Source organism: Fundulus heteroclitus, chromosome 2 (assembly GCF_011125445.2).
Source record: "Fundulus heteroclitus isolate FHET01 chromosome 2, MU-UCD_Fhet_4.1, whole genome shotgun sequence".
Taxonomy (NCBI): Eukaryota; Metazoa; Chordata; class Actinopteri; order Cyprinodontiformes; family Fundulidae; genus Fundulus; species Fundulus heteroclitus.
The window spans coordinates 12,600,004-12,622,375 of NC_046362.1; the positions used below are offsets into that span (position 1 = coordinate 12,600,004).

General features: G+C 40.5%; 1 protein-coding gene across 23 annotated transcripts in view; it reads right to left on the bottom strand.

The window, feature by feature from the left end:
• Window positions 1-22,372, bottom strand: part of LOC105938538 (pleckstrin homology domain-containing family A member 5) — a 110,691-nt gene that overhangs the window by 20,105 nt on the left and 68,214 nt on the right. For 12 of the 23 annotated variants that reach the window (XM_036147973.1, XM_036148027.1, XM_012880320.3 and 9 more), the window contains 10 exons: window positions 17,379-17,499; window positions 16,614-16,718; window positions 15,153-15,225; window positions 11,553-11,653; window positions 10,258-10,376; window positions 7,393-7,899; window positions 4,333-4,813; window positions 3,002-3,085; window positions 2,235-2,354; window positions 125-178 (listed from right to left, as the gene is read on the bottom strand). In XM_036147973.1, the coding sequence (XP_036003866.1) occupies window positions 125-178; window positions 2,235-2,354; window positions 3,002-3,085; window positions 4,333-4,813; window positions 7,393-7,899; window positions 10,258-10,376; window positions 11,553-11,653; window positions 15,153-15,225; window positions 16,614-16,718; window positions 17,379-17,499 (1,765 nt within the window). The other 11 variants (XM_036147976.1, XM_036147971.1, XM_036147991.1 and 8 more) reach the window with 6 other exon arrangements.

Below are 22,372 nucleotides of genomic sequence, written 5' to 3' on the forward strand. Positions count from 1 at the left end.
AAGGTAATAATATAGCGTGACACTAAACATATTTAACAGAAGAGAAGGTACACAACAATAAAGCATTCAGTTATTTCAGACCATCACCATAGGAAGGAGGCCATGCACTCAGACACTAGCCCACCTGATTGTCCAAATACATGAGGTTCCTTTGGAGGTGATGGGAGAGAATGTCGTTCTAGAGTCGGCAGCAAAGTAGTGGAGAGAAAAGGGAACAGAGTGAGAGAGTGAGGGAAAAAAAAAGAAGTCCTTTATCACCAGGATGTTTCTCTTGTGCGCCTCTCTTTTACTTGGGAATCACATAACCATGTCATGTGTCCAAATATAGCCACACAGAAAAGGAAGCAGGACAAGCCGACGTGGAGAAAGCAGGTCAGGCACCAGATGTACGATACTGTAGAACGTGACAACAAGAGGCTACTGTTGGATGTGAATGCTGCTCATTATGAAAGAAGAAATGTCCGCATGCAGTCCTAACGGTGCAGGAAGATAACTGTGAGACAACCACACAATGAAGGGCGACAGCATAACAAAAGTACAAAAAAGAAACTCTTTGACTGCTAAATGACCTAGACAGCATATTTTATTTTTAAATAGAGTATCTATGTTGTACATCGCTTTGATGCTAATTTGTTTAATAGGAAAAGGCAACGTAATTAAATTTTACACTGACTGGCTGCAGTGTGAAAGGTAAGAGAAACTGGCTGCTGGTTGGTATCGGATAATTTCACTCTTGTCCAGTCCTCACTGGTGAGAAGCCAAAAGTCCCATCTCTTCTAACCAGTGACCCCAGCTTTCGTAAAGCGCTTCCAGGTCACTCTGTCATCAACACTCTTCAGGGCGGAAGCTACTACTGAATAAAAAAAAAAAAGACTTGGCTATACTTAATGCCAGTGAAAAGTTTTTAAATGAAGTCAGCAGATGCAGGGAAGCTCCAAGTAGCTCTGAAAAAGTAAACAGAATTTTTCAGGCATGAGGCAAAGTTTATTGTATTATATTATAGCAAAATGCTTTGCCTTTGAGAATCCCATTATGCCTGTTATGGACCATGCTGGGTTAGGAATCTCAGACCTTTATTACTAACTACAGTTAGTAATAAGCAAAGATCAATCAATATAAGAAGATTAATACAGTTTTAAATGTTTGTAATGTAAATGTAAAATTTACATTGTTTTTGTCTTGAAATATCAATGCTGTTTATCTGTAAAGATGTTTAACAGCTGCTCTCTCTGTCACAGTATGATAACATCTCTGGCCCTAATATGAATAATTAATAATCAATAGCACAAACTCCTTTTAGCGCTCATTTATTGCACTAAATGAATGATTTTAACAGCTAACAAATAACAGATCAGAGAGCTTTCCAGTCCTATATTAAGCTGGACATGGCTGGTCTTTATATGAAATGTGTTACAGAAAATGTCTTGGAGACAAAAAAAAAATGAAAATCTTTTGATATGGTGCATGTCACATTATCATCTATGCAAAATAAAAAATGAAGAGTTAGTCAGTCTTTTAAAGGAGTAAAAGTGATGTACGCTTATTCTTTTTAGCTGTTTTCATCTGTATGAATAATAAATAACATGTCTGCTAACCCTGGTGGATTTATGTAGGTTACCAGTGATGCAGCGAGTGAGAGCTTTGTAATTTTGGGTTGTTTTTAAGAAACATAATAAGGGCAGGGCAGCATGATGAAAAAATTGGTGATCAGAAAACAGGCCTAAAAATAAACTTGCTAAGGATGCATCAATTCTCCACCTAGGCACTAGCTGACCTCTATTATTAACGATCAAATCTGTAGTTTGGCAACTTGAAGCACAAATGTGGTGAATTTACAGTTATGTCACCAGCCTTAACCTCTTTATTCAATCAGAGCTTGCCAATGGCTTTGACGTTCATCCCCATCTAAAATCTGCCTGCGCTCTTTTGGAAGAACAAAATGACAATCGAATCGACTGCTTGCTTGGCTAAAATGCTCCAGAGGACCGGAAAAAATGAAGTTAAGCCAGATGTGAAATGATTCAACATTCAGCTAAAGACATCCTATTATTTAAAGACGATTACCAAGCACAACAAACAGACATTTCCCTAGCCTGTGGTGTGTTGGTTCTAACTCAGCCATGCATGAAGACCAACAAATCTTCTGGACTGAGATGGATTATGGAAGTGGGTGGAGATGGCACATACACCACACACCAACATGGACGCCAGCAGAGATGTCTCTGGGGCCTGACCTTTGGGTTGTTGTGATCCATGTTTAGTTGCATAAGCTGTGCTACAGTGTGGTCCCGGATACTGTTTAGCTCTGCTTGCTGCCGCCGCAGCTTTATCAGCAGCAAAGTCAGTTCCTCAGGCTGCAAGGAGGGGCGGGGGAGGGAGGGGGGGGGGGGACACACAGCCACAATGAAACAGGGACACACCGTAAGGGAGTGGGAGAGGAAAAGGAAAGAGTACACCAGGACAGGAGATTTAGAGGAATTTGGATCCAGAGAGGTGTGCGTGTCCTGGTGTTGGCTTTTCATGCACTTTAGGACCACGAGATTATCCAACATGCCATTACAAGTGGAAGAACGCAAGCTCTTTGCATCTGCTAAAAACAGAAGAGTAAGCATTTGCTGCAGAATCCAGGTCACACTTTACCAGCTCTATCAAAACATAGCATTGTGTGCAGCTTTGACATAAACGCCTGATCTGGCTTAGAGAGTTCTGAGTGGCAGGGTTTTAACGTCTCCTCTGATGTGAGGCGAGCCTTAGGAGCTCCTGAAGAGGACGGACCGTAAATCCTTCAACTTGGAGCACATAACTGAGTTCTTCCTAAAGCTGCCTCTAAAAGTCAAACGGGGAGAGGGACAGCAGAGGCTAAATGACAGAAATAGCCGTTTTATCAGGTTAAACCCAAACTGTGAAACCTTAGTTTAAAGTATTTCAACAAAGCTGCCCAGACATATAAACATTCACAGACCGACACAAGAAAGAGACAACACAGATGATGAAGGCTTACAGTTTTGCTTTGAAGAGACTGGGCAGTGATAGTCTGGACCGGGATCCCTGCAGGCAAGGATCTCCTGTCAGGTGGGTAGGCGTACTGCAGAAGACAGAGAGAAGGATCAGACATTAGTGTTTTTCTGTCTGAGACAGAATAATGACCAGAGATGCACCCAGCAACCAGCTCTTGCTGTTGAGCGACTGGTAGGAAAAAGTCTGAGGAAGAAGCTACTGTTCTTCAAAGGAAAATGTATTTTATACAAAGACACGTCGGCTGTTTATCCAGGCTGAAAAAAGCGAGACCTTGTCTTCAGTAGGTGGCTGGTCGTGGTTTCCCTTCTGCTCCTGATGCTACTGAGAGGAAAAGGGAGTCGTCTGCCACAGGACACAGATTCAAGCTTAACCTCGGGTCATTTTTCCAAAATGGCAAAAAGACAGAAGTGACCTGTAGACAACTTCAGCAAAGTGTCTTTTTTTTTTTTTTATTTCATTTGGAATTATGGAACATGTTTTAGTTTTCCACTTTTTTTTTTTTTTTTAAATACACTGAGGTTCCTGTTTAGCTACTAATGCCAACAGTGCAAATGGCATAATGCGAAGTCACCTTTGCTCCTTAAAAAAATAATTAATTGGTGTTTAAGGCAGGAAGGCTATGAAAAACATTTTAAATCCTAGTAATTGTAGTTATAAACGAGAGCTTATAACGTAAAAAAAAAAAAAAATCAGAATAGAACTATATCAGAAGATTTTTGTCTTTAAATTTGATGAACCAAATATTTGTTGTGTATGTTCAGTCACACTGTTTTTAAACCTGTATTTTTTATTGCATTGTTATAATCTTTTACATTATATGCTGGATTTTTTTCCCCAATCAGACACAGGGTCTAGTGATGAAGAATAGCCTGTTAGCCTGCTCTGGTGTTTTTACACTGATCTTGTTTTTTTTGTTATTTAATGTGTGTTGTACTTTGTTTTAAATAAATAAATTCAAACTGGGAATTTGGAATCAGCTAAAACTGGTTTGCAGCAGACCAAGGCTTTAAAACAAAGCTGGGAATCGGCTGCAGGTCTGCGATCGGTGCCTCTCCATTCAGTTTTTAAGAATATGGATCCATTAGAAAACAACATTAGAAGGTATAATTTTTGCCATTATAACATGTTTTTCTAAAATTGTTATATACAAATATCTAAGCTAACCTTGTCAATGAATTTCACAAGGAATACTATTTCTATGCACATGACGTTTCTGTAGAACATTTACTTTCAGTCGTGTGAGATTTTTAAGAACTAAAACTAAAACCACAGCTAGGTATGATGTTCAGAGATGGGAGATAGCGTTTGAGAGACCTTGTTGACTTGAGGTCTTTGCCGCCTGTCGATGCTCAAGTCTCTTCTGTAGACTGGAGAGGCGACCTCTGAACGAGCATTGGCCATGTTGTACGTTCTCATGGGAGAGTAGGCGCCGTACATGGACAGGGAGCCGTGCGAAGGTGAAGGGGGGATGGAATGGCTCAGCGCGGCGTGCTCGGACAAGTTTATCATGGTTTTGGGGCTGGCCATGTTGTTGTAGAGGCCCGACTGCCTGCTGTAGGCCTGTCTTTGCTGCCACTCGTACAGCTGCCACATGGTGTCGTCTCGCATGGAGCGTCGCTTCTCGACGGCCGAGGGGCCCAGGGCTTGGTCGTAAAGCGACGGCGACATGCTGCAGATGCTGTCCCGCTGGGCCATGCTATTTCTGGGCATACTGCGATAGTTTTCTCCATAATGAGGCATGTAGGGGACCCGATGGCTTGGCATGTTTCTAGGCAGAGTCTGGTATGAGGTGATGCTAGGGAGAAAGAAAGAAAAAGATTATGGCTATAAGGGGGGGAAGAAATCTGTTCCATCACATGACACAAAGAAAGACAATGTTAAATAAATATATTCAACCACTTTCACAAACCTGTGTCAGATCGTATTAGCCAGCCTAACAGAAGCTTGATTTTCTGCTTTTAAATAAACAAATAAAAAGCTATACAACTTGCCTTGGGTTGTAAATTTGTAAAACCTTTTTAATATGGTTGGTACAAGTGTTTATACATCCTAAACATACAATTTATTTCACTGGGATTTTATGTGAGAGACAAAGAAAAATAAGTGTTTGATTACAGATTACACATGGAAGCAATGTATGATTTTAAAGGAATCAGCGTATATTTGCTTACAGCCACATTATTCTGTATATATAGTGAAACGTATTGACAACTTTTTCAGCCAATCTACCAACCTGCCCAATGTTTGCTGATGAGATGCTTTATAAATGGGACTATTTGTAGAGACATTTATTTTAGACATTTAGAATTTCCCTTCATAGTTATGTGCTACTCTGTGTTGTAGTATCACATCAACCTCTACGAAAATACACTGAGGTTTGTGGTTGAAACAACTTGGAAGAGTTTAAGGGGTGAGAATAGTTTTTCACTGCTGATAAATACTTTTGTGCCGTGCAAAACTATTCTTACCCCTTAAACTTCTCCAAATTGCTTCAGATACACACTGATGTGGTTGATGTGACAGCTCAACACAAAGTAGCACATAAAGGGGAAATGGGAGTGAAGAATGTCTTTGAGTGACTTCAAAATAATTTCTCCAGTACAAGTAAAAAAAAAAAAACTAAACAAAAACAAAACCTCAAGAGTAAAACAAACTATTTAGGGTAGTTCTCCAAAACTAAAGAACCGATATTGTAGTGTTCACAATAAAAAAAAAAGGGTTAGTAAAAATAAACCATGTTGCTAAAAAACAACAGATGAAGGAAACATTTAACCTAATTTCCAAATACTTCAAAACAATATACTCAAGTAAAAGTTAACAGCATGGAGCAGTAGAACTCTTCCTAGTAGAAGTTTTTTTTCTCAGATAAATGGAACAGAGCAAAATGTATCTCATTACCACCCACCTCTAGTAACCATTAAACAGTTCTTGTGTTTGTATGACTGTTAAGGGAACAGATCAAAGCAAGAACTATATTCAGACAAATTAAACATTCATGGTGAAAACGCGTCTTAAAAAAGCCCAACTTCCTGATTGGGTTCAATGTCGCAGTGAGAGAGCGAGCATAAAGGCTCCCTGACAGATCCAGGCTAAAGTGCTCGCTGGTCTGTAAAAGCCAGAAGTGCAGCATTTAAAACGGCACGTGACGGCCTGTAAACTAACCATCAGTGTGGGGGGAGACAAACTGTGCTGAAAGAGACGAGCAGAGGGAGTTCTGGACATGTACAGTTCATGCTTATCACGGGGACACAGAAAGTAAATAAAGCTCAAGGCCTTTTGCTGCTTGTTTAAAAAAAGAATCTAAAAAAAAAAAAATAGTACACACATTTGGTGGGTACAATGTCCATAGAAATCACAAGGGATATCTGACAGTGTCAGGTCAAATAGAGGTGAATCAAGGGAAAGATTGACCTGATTATAAAAAAAAAACATAATAAATAAATATTCCTACATAATGCTAGAATAAGCATTTTTACCTATATATAATCTTTCTGAAGCTTTTTCTTCTGTACACAAGTTAAATGTGGGCAATCCACTTCTTACAACACATTTCAGAGGGGAGAGAGGTTAAGGACGTACTGCAGTGTCAATTGGAGCAGAAGCGCGGTGAGGATAAACAGCACAGATAGTGACAGACAGATCGACGGCCAGTTTGCTCGATAAATGGACAGAGGAAGTTTATTTCTAACTCATTAAAGCTGAGAGTCACCCAGCTGAACCAGCAGCAGGTCAGCGACTGTTTATTCTCACAGATAATAACCGATGGACTCCAGTGTATAGCGTCAAAGGGTTTTTACTGAATGCATGACAATAAATATCCTCATTATTGAAACCACAGGGCTGAAAGAATTAGAAACCAATTCAAAAATCCCAAGCTCAATATAAAGCTTAATTTGAGCGTTCACATCCTAATGGAGAAACATGTTGATTAAACCAAGGGGTAGACTCACAGAGGGATTTGCTGGTGCTGCATGTGTGCAAACCTGCTTTTGCCCAAGTTTCTAATTGTGAACCATCAAGCAAGCCAGCTATGCTACTAAAAGTAGCTACTTTCTGCACTGAGGCAGTGTGTTCACGTTTAAAGCAGGCATTATACATGCATTTAGGAGAAAACACACCTACTGTATGTTTACTTATATATTTAGGACAGTACAACAGCAAACCTGATGCAAAAAGTGGGTGGGAAAGGTATGTATGTATTTAGTGCAATCCGCTTCATTCATCCAGTGCAGACAAATCAAACAAATGAACGGGAGCGAAACAGCTGCAAAACGAGGAGAAGATTGCCCTGGTTGCCAGCGCAGCAGACTCAACGCCAGAGTAAATGTAAATGTCAGCGTATAACATTTCAAAATATCCTCTGAATGAGCCTACCTCCTGGCATCGTCATCCTGACCTCGTCCTCTCTGGGTGCGGACCCACTGCTCCAGCTGCTGCATGGAGCTGGTCCTACTCAGGTTGCGGTCGGGCTCACTGATGGGACTCTGCTGCACAGGGACCCCGGTGCCGTTGGCCTTATACGGCTCCCCTGATCCATTCACCTGGGGGCTGTGGAGCGTCCTCTCGGTCTCATTAGGGGTCTGGGGCGAGGTCACGTTAGCTTTAATGGTTGCTGCCTGGGCCGGCTGTAGTTTAATACTGTTGATCTTCGTGAGGGGACGTTCGCGCTCTGCCCCGGCCTTCTGGAAACCGTAGCGCTCGGCGTCACGCTGCTTCTGTTCGTCTCCCTCGGCGCTGGGGGTCAGCGCTGTGCTGCGCTCGTGGTCCACTTGAAGGTTACGTTCGTTGTTCTGGATTTCAGGCTGTGTGAGCGGCGGCTTGTGGTTAGAAACCTGGCTGATTTCTTTTGGACCACACTCTTCCACATTTAGCTTCTCCAGCCTAAAAAGAAAGACATGAAGAAGGCTTTTAAATAATAAATGGAAAACTCTTGCAGACCTTTTGACCTGGAAGCAAAAAAGAATCCTGAACTCGGATATGGAAAGACAAATCTAGAAGAGAAGATGGTCAGCACTCAATATTTCTCTGAGACAACAACGAGTTTGGACCAAAACATACAAAATGCTCTTCCTCTGCTAATTACTATAACAGAACCGACTTCAATCAAAGCCAAAACTATAACCGAGTAGAGTGAATAACGATTCTTGCAGCTGCCAGAGAGCCAGGCGTTCAAAAGGAGATCAGATATCTCCAGCAAAGCTCTGCCTCTGCTGACGCCCAGACCCCTTAACCCGCTGTCCCGCCCATCTTCCTCTCTTCCAGAACGATATTTACCTCTCTATGCTCCCCAGACATGCATTCAAAGGTAATGGGCTGCCCGGCCTAAGACATGGCCAAGGTCAGGACTTCAAAGTTTCGCCCGTTTGTTTGAGCGTCACGGCTCAGTAGCTCACCAATACCAGAGCAGAAGAAAAGACGCTCTTTCAGAGTTTCCACTCAGACATTTTTAAATAGTAACACTAGTCACATAATGTCTTCTCCAGCTTCCTGTGACTCAGTTAACCACTCGGAAGAAAAGCTGGACCTCATGTGTCTGGATTTATTCCACTTGTCCTGCATAAACTACAGACACATACAGCAGTGGGGAGTTCACGTTAAAACAAAATGTTTTCACTTGCCTAATAAAACACTGTTATATGCATGACCATGCAGCACCTTAACCTATTTATACCCTTAAATCGTTGTCACATTTTGTCATCAAACCCGACATTTTCTCTTGGGATTCTTTAAGATAAATAAATAAAAAGTATCAAATTGTAGTCAAAGACAAGAAAAATAGCTATCTGTTCAATCCTTGTTCAATCAACCTGGGGATGATGTATTCATGTGCAGCGTTCTTTACAGAGCGTGCTCCACCCCCCCCCCCCCCCCCCCCCCAACCCCGACCCAACCTGTAACCCAATAGCTGTACAGCTTGGCCCGTTGCAGATGAAAGACGAGGACTGTGGAAAAGTCGCGGAGAAATCTTTGGTCATGGTTCTAAATCTGCAGTTTCCCGTCGCGTGAACAGGTTCAAGGACGGCCTGAGCCACTGTGTCGAACTTATGTTTTTATTATTTATGAAAGGAAATTGACATTTGATTAAGATTCATCTAAAGAGCTAATTTATAACATATAAAGTTTTATTTCTACTTATTTGATAGTGGTTTTCTTTTGGATGGATTTGGGATTGAAGAGTAGAGCACACGGCCAAACAGCTGATTTTGTTTATATTAAATCCGGTGCTGTAGACGGATGCCAGACGCTGATCAGGTTGCTTATAGTCTTACAACATCAGCGATTTAGAAGTAAACGGTGATCGTATAATATGCACACATCAAACTTGATGTCATACCAAGGATTATTCAACCCACATTGAGTTGAGTGTGACATGGAGGGGTCTAGTTTTTGTGTATAAATGCTTTTCCAAGCACACTGTATCCAGCATGTTGAAATAGCAGTATCATTAAATTCAGCATAATTAGACATTAGGTCTGGGCTATATATGAAGATTTTAAAAAGAGATACAGGATTAGACTTTATCGTTTATAGCGAGGTGGACTATGTTGCGTTATAATTAGCATTTTATGTATTCCAGTAGGTTATTTTTCAGCTGTTTCTCATAATCATCTACAGCTGTTTGTGTAAAAGATGATTGGAGATATTTGGGATAAAGCTCTGATTCAGAGATGCCTTTTTATAATTACTTTATGAAAAGAAAAACACCTAAAGATAAATATCATATACTGGCATTCAGCCTAAAAATATACAGACATTTTTGTGGGTCCCTATCGCGCAGACACTGATTAAAAATTTAAAGAAAATCTTCCCAAGTAAGTAAATGATCACCCAACCACACGGCCCCTCAGCCGTCTGCAACAAGCACCAACAGCCCAAGAACCAACAGGCCCACACGTCTCTGTCCTCTTTGTTGTTTTGTAATGACCTACGACACCAGAACCAGCTGAAAAACATGAAAGAGTGGCAGCTCCTGAAACAAGCCAAGGGACTAGAAATGTCAAAAGTGGGCGTCGTGCTGCTGCCAAAGACCTTAACAGGATTAAACAGGGCTTAAAAGTGCTCTCTTCCAGCGTAAATGCAGAAAAGAGGAAAAAAGATCAGGGTGGAGAAACAAACCAAGGAAAGAGGAGTCATTACGGGATGTATTAAAATGTCTCCTTAAATGCCTTTTCAAATAACTCTTTTCTTCTCTCCGTTCCAAACTGCAGAGAAAGGCCCATTAATGAAGCTCTTGCAAACCTTTTGGTTGGCTCTGATGAATGCACATTTGCAGCATCAGCCATTACTTTCATCCACGATTCCATCTCTTTTCCAGTGTCGGTGCAAAAGTAGTACGTCCGCATGTTGGGATGTGCTGCCTGAGAGGAGGAAGGACAGGACTATTACCTGAAACATAGACAGGACAAGAAACAAGCAGTTTAGCCTTACTGCCTTTGTCTGCAGACGATCTGCTTAGTAATGAGCTAATAGCGACTGCAACTGCCATGCATGTTTTCTTAAATAAGCGATATATTAAGCAAAGATGGTTTGTTAAACTCTATTGACTGTGACCATCTGTGCCATGCAGATAAATCAAATCCTTGAGTCCCTACGGTTTCACGCATACCACCAGATTAGGGCAGTAAATCTGCCCGGTACAATACTGTAGGACTCACCATGCAGCGCATTGTGCAGATAGCATGTTGTTCTTCTGTTCCCTCGCAGTCAACAAACCAAGATATTGTGAGAATCCAAAACAGAGACAAAGAATATTTACTCAACAACCTCAATATCCTGTTTACCATTGTTTCAGAAACAAGAAAAGCATTGTTGTCCCACTATTACGCTCCAAATAGTCTTTAAAAATGACACGGTCGACGAGGAGTCTTTCGATTTCAGCCACAACCGACAGGGAACTAAGAACAAGAGAGTGTAATCAACAAATCATCTCAATCCCGCATCGAGGAGGTTGGGCCCTGGGTGCTTTGGTCTTCCTTCTTCCTGAAAATCTCTCTGTTTCAGCCGGAGTAGAAGTTGGAATAGAAACACACGCTGTGGTTAGAGAAACCTTCAGCAGACTCCTGAGCGTCTGTGTTCAGCTGTTTTTGGCCATGGCAACTTAGTTGTCTCTAAGGGTTTATGAGGAATGTACCACTACTATATACACATCACTACATTTTTTTTCTTTTTAGAAAATACATCCTTTGCAAACAACTTTCAGAGAATATTATGAAACTGAACCAATCCCAGGGCTGAGTCATATGATATATTGAACATGAAAAACTATTCCTCCTTTAATCAGTTCAAAATCTATTATAAAATAACTGAATGCTTTCCTAACTGAAGGATTTATATTACTAGAAAATGTCAGATAAAACAGTTTTAACATTCTCTATAAAAAAAAAAAAAATCTGTGGCAAATGTTGTCCGTGTGGAAAACATGCACACTCAGCTCCTTTGGCATTACTTTAAAGCTTTTTTCATTATTTCTGCTCAAGGACATTACCTATAAAACCCTTAAATCCAACTCGACAACAATGAAAACATGGACAAACCTTGAAGGCAAATTTTCTATTAATGTGGTCGTCCACAGACAACGGGGATATTTGAAAGCTGGGCAGGAGGATGCTGCCGAGGATGCCCTCCTCTTTCTCATCTGCAACAATCGAGACAAAATAAACACAGGTCAGAGGTCATTTTCATAGTAGGTTGGTGATTTATTGTCCTACAAAGACAAGGGGAAGAGCCTGAGTCGGACCTTTCAGCAGAGCAGCTTGTCCTTGACATTTTAACATACAGAAGCAAACTAATTCATCGACACACCAGTTAGAGATGAGTAAAGAGCTTTAAAATAATTTCAGGATTCTCTGCAGCAGCATAGTCTAAAATTGAAAAATGTTGAAAGAACTGTAAAGAATAATTTCTTTTAACAAAATAATTTTAGATGCAATCACCAAACTGCAATACTGGGTACAAAAATAATTTAGTCTTCATTTCATTCCCCCCCCCCCCCCCCCCCACGTGTTTTCTACAGTATTTAAGTCTGGGGACTAAGATTGTCATTGGGATAATTGTGAACCATTTTGGTGTTAATTTGCTCCTTATCTCATGCACTACAAGGTTCCCTGAGCCTTTGGAAGAGAAACTGGCCCCCAGCATTACAGATCATCCACCGTGATTTTCAGTTAGCATGAGTTTTTTTTTTTTTTTTTTTATGAATCCAACTTTTGTTTTATCCAGATTAATTTGGACTGTTTGTTCCCAAAAGACCTAATATGATTCACCTCTGATTGAAAGGTTCCAGTTAAGTTCTAGTATAGCAGCAAAGCCACAAGTTTACAACAGAAAAGGCTTTTTCCTAGCATGTCTCCCAAAGAACTGGTTGGGAATGATGGTAAAATGATGTAAATGAGACTTAAAGAGCTCAAGATACCACTCTGCTATACTTTTTGCACCACAAGCTTTGGAGTCTGACTTTGCCTCCTTTACCAACTTCCCCAGGGTGTGTAATGGCAAGAGAAACTGAGGGTGTTGTCAAGGCAGGAGGGCAGTGACTAAAAGAAGTGGGCCTCTGTGCCACGTCACATTTATATCCCATATCGCTCATTGCTGATTACTTAGAAGTTCCTTGAAATGCTGATCAATTTTAAAAAGGAAGGTATGAATTAAAACAACATTGTGGTTACATATAAAAGGGATTTTTAGGGTTTCATGTTGTGGGACGGGTTATATTGCTAAAAGCAATTATTTCTTAATGTGACATTGTTTTCCATCAATAAGTAAATGTTGCTGGAAAGGCTGGATCCCTGTTTAAAATAGTTAATACTGCAACAACACACGAGTTTATGAATTCACCAGGTGTGCCAACAGATGTGTTCCTGTCTGCCGCTTTAATTGCATATAGAAGTGTGAGAGTTGTGAATGCTGATTTATTGTGAATGCTGATTTCGTCCTGCAGCCACTAAGATTTATAACTGGAGCCAGCGTTGGTTGTTCCTCCAACATGCTGGCTCAGTGTCTACTTATACATGAAGACTCTTTCTCTATGCCCCTTTCTCATGAAGAAAAAAACAAAACAAAAAAGGCACGCACACAACCACAGAGGTATGTGCAGAACAAAAGCGGGCTTGTGGGACTCCTGGGTGAACAACAATAATCTGAGCAGATAACAGCTGAGGCAGCAAAGTTAAGGACCTCACTGCCTACTCTCTGCTGATGGATATGTTTTCTCGACATTTCCATCTCGATAAAGCCTTTAAGTCGGCTTCTGTTGGTGGCTTTTGAAAGCCAGTGGGCGGAAAGGAGGTGGCAGGAATTATGTACACTAGAAATAACACAGACTGGAGGAAAACTTGATCAGCACAAGAGACGGGGACATCGTTCTAAAAGCAGAGTGGTGCCAGCTGATCTGTATTCAGTCACTGAAATCTTGATCAGACACATATTATCCTTCTGTGCTACAGTGACAATGAGGAAAGGTTACAGTGAGGCAAATTACAATAAACAAGACATTACATTTATCTGTAATCGCTCTAAAAACCAAATGTGACCGTTTAAATAAGCACTTCCACTTGAGTCAGAGTGAAAAGAGAGAAGAGTGTCTCAGTAATAGCAGTAATATTAACGTATTGAATAAAATTGTTAATCTAAACCACTAACCTTTCCTGCCTTTGCATTTATTGCAAGTGTAACCAAAGATTTGAGCTTTGAAGTGCAGAAAGTATGCTCTACTGCAGGAGGAGCATAAATAAAAATTAGCCCTCATTATTTCTGCATTTCCCAACAAAAATCCTAAGGATCCAGAATGTGAAATATGGCGAGACTGAAGCAGAAATAAACATAAATAGGCTCCCTCATGAGTGCAACTCCAAATAAGAAGCAATCGGTTTTCATTAAACGCTTCATTTAAAATGTAGTAATCGGGATTGCAACATACAAAGGACTTGTATTTATTAACTGCATGTATTATTTATGAGTTTGTTTGTTTTATATTTAATTCACTTAAATATTAACAGTATCCACACAATTAAATGTGATTAGAACAAGATGAAGTAAAACCGATTTGCTCAGCTACATGGAGTCTGCAGATGATGACAGGCAGAACCAGCGTTAATCAAACGTGGGTCGAAATGTTTTCATAAACTTTTATTCGGGGAGGAAATATAGCAGATAAACAACCCGTCTAACTTCACAGCCTGCATTCAGCCGCTGAAGACAGCTCAGCGTTGGTTGTCTTAACTCGTGACTCGCAAGAAGCCGATCTTGTCTTTTTAGCTGCTTGTCACGCCCGCAGGTTTTTGCTACGCCGCTAAAGCCTCCCAGAGCTCCCAAGCCCACAAGTTACCGCCACCTAACGTGGAGAGCTCCCGTACTTTAGACCACTTTGGCCTTTGAAAACTTCAGCTCATTTCATGCTGCAGCAGAAGCTTTAATTGCCACCTGCACAGACACATAAGTGGCGCTGCTGACTGCAGCCAGGGGACTCTCCACACAGCGATTTGCAGGAAAAAGAGGCAACTTTTGTAAAATTGTTCCAGACAACAAAGAAGTTCCTAAAAACAACCTGTCGACATGTCAGCCATCACCTTGACTAGTTGAGTATCAATGACGCTTGCAGTCACAAACATAACTAGATATTTTAAAGATAACTGACTGTCACGACATGTTTCTGGTCTTATTCATGTGGGATGAAGATAATATCTGTGCAAAAAGCTCAACTACTTTTAAAACCTTTCTAAATACGCTACTTCTTCGTTTTTTTATTGTTTGTGTGTATTAGCTTCTGCCGTTTCTGTTTTCTGGCTTTGATGGGTAGGACAAACGAAGCCAATATCCATGGATGGATCAATGGCTGGGTTTCCTCAGATAGAAAACTTGTTAACGGATCTTTCTGTATGATTCAATAGAACTGACTTTGTAATGTGCCTTGAGATGACATGTGATGTTTAGAAATAAACTGAATGAAATTGAATTACGCTTTTTAAGCCCTTTTAGTTTGCCCTGAAAGCCAGTTTACTACCAGGGAAGAAATGCAGACATATATTAGAGATAAGCAAGAGTCTAATATGAGGCTCTGAATCTAAGAGCAGCCTTTGAATTACTGTCTATAAGTAGATGTGGTGGTGCAGCAGTGGTACACACAGTGTTGAACTTACCTCTATAGTAGAACAGGCACAGGTCAGACAGGACAAACCACCTCTTTTTCCACAGCTTCATGCCTGTGCTGTCCTGTAAGTTATAGAGAGGGACAGTAAAGGTACAGCAGCTGCACAGACTCACAATCATGCTGAATAGCATTAATAATACATTCTGCTGTGTTTAAAGTTAAATATAAATAAGCGTCTATTTAATCTGCACTGTTTGACTAAAGTCTGTTTTCATCATGCTGTTCTGCAAGAGACAACATCATGCAGGACATGTCAGGAAGACGGGAGTTAAGTGTAAACTGTTCGACCTTTCACTTAAAATCTTCTGACACTGAAATTCTGCTGTATTTAATTTTTAAAGAGCCAACAAAATCCTACAAATTGATCTTTCTCTAACATTGGCTTTCAGAATCAGCTCAGAGAGCTTTTTATACTGCTGTGTGAAAAGGATAGAGGGTAAATTAAAGAGTATTAGCTGACCCTTTAATGGAAACTTGAGCAGGGTCCTTAATCGTAGATTGAATCTGGAGACTAAATTAGGAGGGACCCCGGCAACTCTGTCATTATGGTCAAGCAGCATGTGGATTGCAGTTCACTCTAAATGAAATCTCTCTTCCACCACCCAGAATGTTTTACACATTAGGATTCAAGCTGATACAGAATATAGATGGACATCTTGTGTGTAATTATTCAAACACGTTACTAAAGTCAACTGTAGTCTTAAGCATTCGTTTTGGTATGTGCTCAGGATTAAATGTGTTAAAAGGTCCTGAGGATCTGTAGAGGCGTTCTCCTTCCCATCAATCACTGTGGCATGCTGATTTCCCAGTGGATCCACTGCAGGGTCGTAGCCTTCTCTCAGCCGTGGACTTCAATGGCTTTCAGGTTTCAATGAGGCAGGAAAATAAAAGTGCAAATCCAGCTTCTATTCAGGGTAGCAGATTTGTGAGTCTTTTGCACAATCTACATCTCCCTGATTAAGGTCTCCAAAGAAAAGCAGCTGGCATCTGCAGCAAAAGAAACCGTCACGTGTGCACAAACTGCACTGGGAGCCCTGCAATCACAGCTAATTGAGTCTCCTTGCAGGGAAGCGTAAGGGTCCAGTCTAGCCGAAAGCTGTTTCAAATGCCGCCTCTCAACCCGAGGCATGTAGACCAGGTGCAATGTGTTCAAACATTGTCCCTGCTGCCCGTGCAGAACCGCTGGACAAAACAATGCTCGTATTGTGCCAGACATGAAAAAAAAAAAACCTTCTTTGCACAGTTGCTGCAGTGTAATTTGGGGGTATAAAGTAGAGGATTAGATTCCATAATTATGTTTGCATTACTGTGTTTGAGATAAAGTTTAAAAGGGTCAGAGTACCAGTCTATCCATTTATGTGGCTCACATGGCTGATAATAACAGCATTTTTATTTTCTGACTCTGTTAAATTAGGTTAAATGTAGCATGACTTCATCTGGTCCTTCTCACCTGTTTGTAAAGCCAGTTTCTCTTGATTACTGGGGCACTGGGGTTCCGCCTGATGGAGTTGGATCGCTTCCCAAAGTTATGAATCTTCTTAGAGGGTCTTGAAGGCTATAAAAAAGGTTTTAAATCAAATAAAGTTATCTTTTTTAATGCATTTTTATATGCCTTTTTTTGGTACCTTGCTGAAGTTTTCAAACCCCTGGAACCGTTTCACATTTTGTTACGTTACAACCACACACTTCAATATATTCAATATGGATTTTATAGCATCCAAACTAATTAGAGTATGAAAGGAAAACTATACGTGGTTTCCATTTCTTTCAAAAATCGAAATCTGAAAAACGTGCTGTGCATTTGTGTTCAACCCTGCTACGTTAAGGGCCAACGTCTTGCCACAGATTTGGTAGGATTTAGATCAGGAATTCATTGAGCTACATTAACAGGAGCATGTTTTCACCTGAACATTTCCATTGTAGCTCTGCATGTATGTTTAGAGTTGATCTACAGGAACTCTGAAGGCAATCAGAGCTCCTGGATTTTAAAGGGGCAGAACTCAAATGAGTTTTAGTGATAAAGTATGTTAACCTTTAAATGTCCTCTCCCTTCCACTTAGCAATTGTGCAGGACTTTGGTCTATAACCTGAACATCCCAATAAAGTACACCAAAGTTTGTGGTTGTAACTTGCCAAATGTGAAAAGGTTGGCCAGTTCCTTTTCATCATTCCCTTTAACAAGCCAACATGATGATCCCATGTCTGTGTCACTTACTCTTCCTGCCGGACTGTTGGAGTTTGCAACAAAGTCCGAAATTGGCGTGTTGTTGGAGGCCTCGCTCATGGTGTTTATCGGCCGTTCCTTCTTCTCATTCGCTGGCACTTTGGAGGCAGTTCTAAGCAGCAGACATGAAGCGAATCAGTCAGAAATACAGTGCGTACCGTTGCCAACTTATTTAACTTGAATCACCTTCGGAAAACATGAAAAATAGGAGGACACGGGGTTAATGCTCTGCTCCCCTCTCATTCCTCTGAAGTCAAAGCCCTCTGTATAATGAGATCCCAGCATGGGCTTATAAATCAAACCAATTACTCCCACTATGTCAGGGCAGATAATCTTTCCAGTTCTCTGACAGTTTTATAGTAAATGGTTTGAGAGGTCTGTCTCCAGATAACAGACCTCTCAATGACAGAAACAAGGAATAATGATACACAGAAACAAATAAATACATAAATTAGGTAAATTGGCCTTAGGATTGGATGTCCTGTTGAATTAGCAGACCAGCAACCATTACGAGGAGAACAGGATGAAAACGAGGACCAGATTGGAGCAGAAAAGCTGCTTCAAATCTAGAATTGATTTTACAGCACTGCAAAAGAACATCAAGTTCAAGGTAGGGGTCTTCAAAACGGCGTCAAGGTTGTAAAATATTATACTAAATACTAAAAATGTCCACTGTATCATACCTACAGTTTAACTCCTTTCAATGAGAGTGGTGCAATGAATGCAGATTGCTTTGGCTAAAGGGAACAGGCAGCCCTCCTGAACCTACTGCTACACACTGCTAGCCAGCTGGCTGAAAGAAGGTTCCAACACTTTGTCCTATCTTACAACAATGACAAAGATGGTACCTGAGCAGTTAACTTGACTAGTTAACCAGCAGATATTAACTCGTTCCATTTGTATCTGTGCATAAGGAGCACAACAGCAAAAAGGGATCATATTTTATCCAAGAAGCCCTTAAAAACATAACCTAATCTAAAGTGTGTTTATTGCATAGGAAAAAAATGCATCTGGTAACATTGTTATAACTGTAATACAAATGATTGTTGCTTTTCAGTCATTTTAATTACAATTGTTGCGAGAAACTGATTAACCGATTTAATCAAAATCATCATATTATGAAAAATCTCATACTGACGAGTGCCAAGTCAGATTTATAGTGCAACCTCTCCTAATTAACCTTCCATGTGAACAGCTGGTATTCTGGGAAAAAAACATTTTACTGTCAGTCTCTACCACGTACGTCTGTCAATGTATCCATTTGTCCAAAACCATGTACTGAAAACAACGAGCAACAGGATAAGTACACGTCCGGTCACCTTAAGGGTGGTTTTAGTCAGATGCCATGATGTTACTTTTAAGGTACCCAAACAGAAACAGGATGACAAGGAGCAACAATCTCAGACTGACTTTGTATTACAGGTATTTAGTAGAGAAGTTACACAATCCAGGGATTATAATTTGACTTCACATGTGAAAGTGTTCTTTTACATTCTTTTGGTGTCTTGGCCATGTGATGGACTGGTGACCTGTCCACTGTATTCCTTGCCTCTACCCCATTTACCACTGGAGTTTAGCATCGATTTCAGCCCGACCCTAAGAAGGATTAAGTGGATATTAAAAAAAAAAATGGATGGAGAAACGTTACGCAATGGGTTACAAGTTGAGGCATAACTGAACGAAGCAGCTACTTGACATTACCACATACCTGAGATTTTATCATTACCTCATAAATCTGAGTATTACAAACACAGAAGACAATTTTCTCGTTCCTCTGCTTCATCGTCTGTGAGAGTGAATAAATATACCTGTCCGGAGGAAACGCATCTGGAAACATATTCAGTGAGGCCATTGTCTGGACAAGAGTGTGACTAATGCTCTCTTGAGATGAAATTCACATATTTCCAATCAGCGCTCTGACTCAGATGCTTGTGCAGAGAGACAAGAGCGACTGAAACTTGACTTCTTTCCCATCTAATGAGCTCTGTGCAGTAAACGAGATATGAATATTTTCTAGACTGGTGCAACAGACGAAGCTCAAACTGGACTATAATCAATGACGTGTAGACCTGCAATCGAACATTAACATTCGGGGATGGGTGCAGAGAGTGGACTGGCTATTGTCCTCGGAGACCGGGCTTTATTTGATGCTCTATTTGGCACCAAGCCACAACTCATCTGTGAGCAGCAGATAATTAGCTTGGACCTGATAATCAATCCTCATGTAGAGAAGCTGAAAAGAAGTGAGTGTGTCAACTTGGTGGTTTTAGTAGAATAGCTCACATATGATAACAGGCTGACTGAGATCAATGATTTGTATGCCAATATAAAACAGAGACTCTCCCGTACATAAGTTCTAATTTTATGCTTATGGATACATTTTTAGAAATGCTTAGTTTATATAAGTCCATCCTTTCATTTGCATAATCTTCACCATTTTTGTACCATTGCACTGTGCTAAACTAGTGTTTCTGCCTGTGTAGCACAAGTCTCTTGGCTTGACTCTGGCCCTGTGACCAGAAGGAGGAACCTTTTTTTTTTTTTGGATGTTGGAGGCGAGGCCATGGACCCCAAAAGTAATTCAAACATTCCAAGTGCCACATTTGTAGTTCATTTTGTTTTTAATCTCTTCAATTTGGGACAAAAACAGTAAGAAGCGTAACAAAGTGAAAGAACCCAGAACATCTAAACATCTGGGAGAATATTCTGTTAAATGACAAGGCAAGAGCTAAACCTTTTTGCAGATGGCAAAATGGTTTAGCTCATGACACATGACATGATGTGTCGGACGGACACAGAATTTGAGAAAAAGGACGTCACTGACAATCAACATGGTGGTGGCAGTGTGATGGTCTGAGGCTCCTTTACTGCTTCAGGACCAGGACAAGTTGGCATAACTGCTGGATCCGGCCCGCGGGCCGTATGTTTGACACCCCTGACTTAAGGCTTAAGCCCCTGAGAGAGTGTTTCTGTTGGGCCAATGCAATCAACTGTTTTTTTTTTTTTTTTTTAAATGAAAATGTTATGTCTTGTTTTGTCTGCATGTTATGTGTATTTATTTGCATTCCGAGTTGGTGTCTGCCTCATAAAACATTTCATTATGGTAGCAAAATTAATAATAAAGCTTCTTGGATCTCCCCAGCATGAATTTCAGAACCACTAACAATGGATTAGCCCATTGGTTGCATATTAACAGCATAAACCCACAACATAAACTGCAGTGTAGGACAGAGGTTCCCAAAGCAGGGGTGGAGAAATGATTTGATGTTTATTTGTAAAACAGATATCAAAGTATAACTTTACAAGATGCTCCACATTTCTCGTTTCAAAGCTGGGGGAAGGCTGCACTTTTGTGTAAGAGTTCTTACAAAAAGATTTATTTAATTCTCGTAATTAAAAAAATAATAATTAATAAACAGATAAAATCATACTTGCCCTAATGGGGTCGTGAGTCTCTGGCACTGTTATTTTGGGGGTTGGAGACTGAAAAGATTAGCAACCCCTGGAGTAGGAAAGCATTATGAGGTGTAGCAAAATACTTTGGGCAGCAGCCATCTTTTTGTTTACCATGGCTCTATGTCAACAGCAAAGATTATGACCCTTAAAGTGAAGCTGACAAGGCCATGCAAAAGTCACTCCTAAACAAAGCCTTGTTTTATAAATGAACAAACATCCAGCTGTTCTTTTACCTGCAAGAAAGCAACCAGATCAAGTTGCTACTCTTTTCTAATAGAAATGTAACAAAACATATTATTGACATTCTGAAAATTGTTCCTCTGATCAATAAGTTCTCAAATTATTTAACCAGACATGATGCAAAATGGATAAGCTTTCATTCTGAATGTTATGCCACGATAAAATCAATAATTGAAAAATTAATGTTAACGTCTGACAGGAGTTTGAAACACAACCTTTGAAAATATGTATATATTCAGTCCATCCCGTTGTTCCATTGGAGGGGAGCCCCAGTCAGGTTAACAATTCATTAAATGCATTTCCTAAATAATGTAGATCACAACAGAAGTCATCTTAGATTAGCTTTCCTCTATAAAACAGGTCCTTCAATGAAACAAACACAAATCATTTTTATTTATATTTCCACAACACCATGTCACTTCTGCCTCTACATGGATGTGCATCTTCCCTTTTGTGCTCTTCTGCCCTCGACACGTTCACACATGCGACACATGCGCGTGCACAGTTGAACATGGACAGACGTAGAGCGCGCACTAAAAGATGCCACAACCACCTGCAAAACAGACTTAAATATCTGTGGTTTCTTTTAAATAGCCCCAGAGCAGTGAGGAAAGCAGCATTCACTCTCCAGAGAGTAGAAGTCGTAACACCCGAATCTGTATTGAACTGTAGATAATAGCTCAGTGCTTCAGGCCCCGCCCCTTATAAGCAGGTTAGTGGCAAGCGCACGCAACCCTCCCCAGGCCCAGGGCGACATTCATGGGAGAATCACTGTACATTGATCTTTTAGAAAACAATAGACAATTTTTTTAGTGAGACATGCAACCATCTAAGCTTGTGTGTTCATCAAGATAGTGCAACCAACCCATAAGCATCCAACTGTTAGATCTGGGCCTGCAGAATGTGTGAGTCTGTTTGTCCAAATATTGTGTGGACAGAGTATACTGCTGCTGAAGCTGAGCGATCTGAGCCCACTGGCGGGGAAACAGTGAACGGATTGGCTGAGGGTGCATTTTAAAATGACCACACAGCACTTTCAAAGAGGTTAGGGGCCTTTAAAGCGCATCTGTGCTTTTATCTGGACTTTTATCTTTTTAATGAAGAAAGCAAGATGCACACGCTCTGTGGATGAGTACATGTTGCAGATTTCATGGCGTTAGCTTTAAGACAGAGACTCACACGAACTGGAATGAATCAAACTAATTGGATGCAGTTTATGAAAACTGGCAGAATTAAAACAAATATTCCCCTTTTGTTACAAATTGAATATTAAAACTATAAATGTGTAA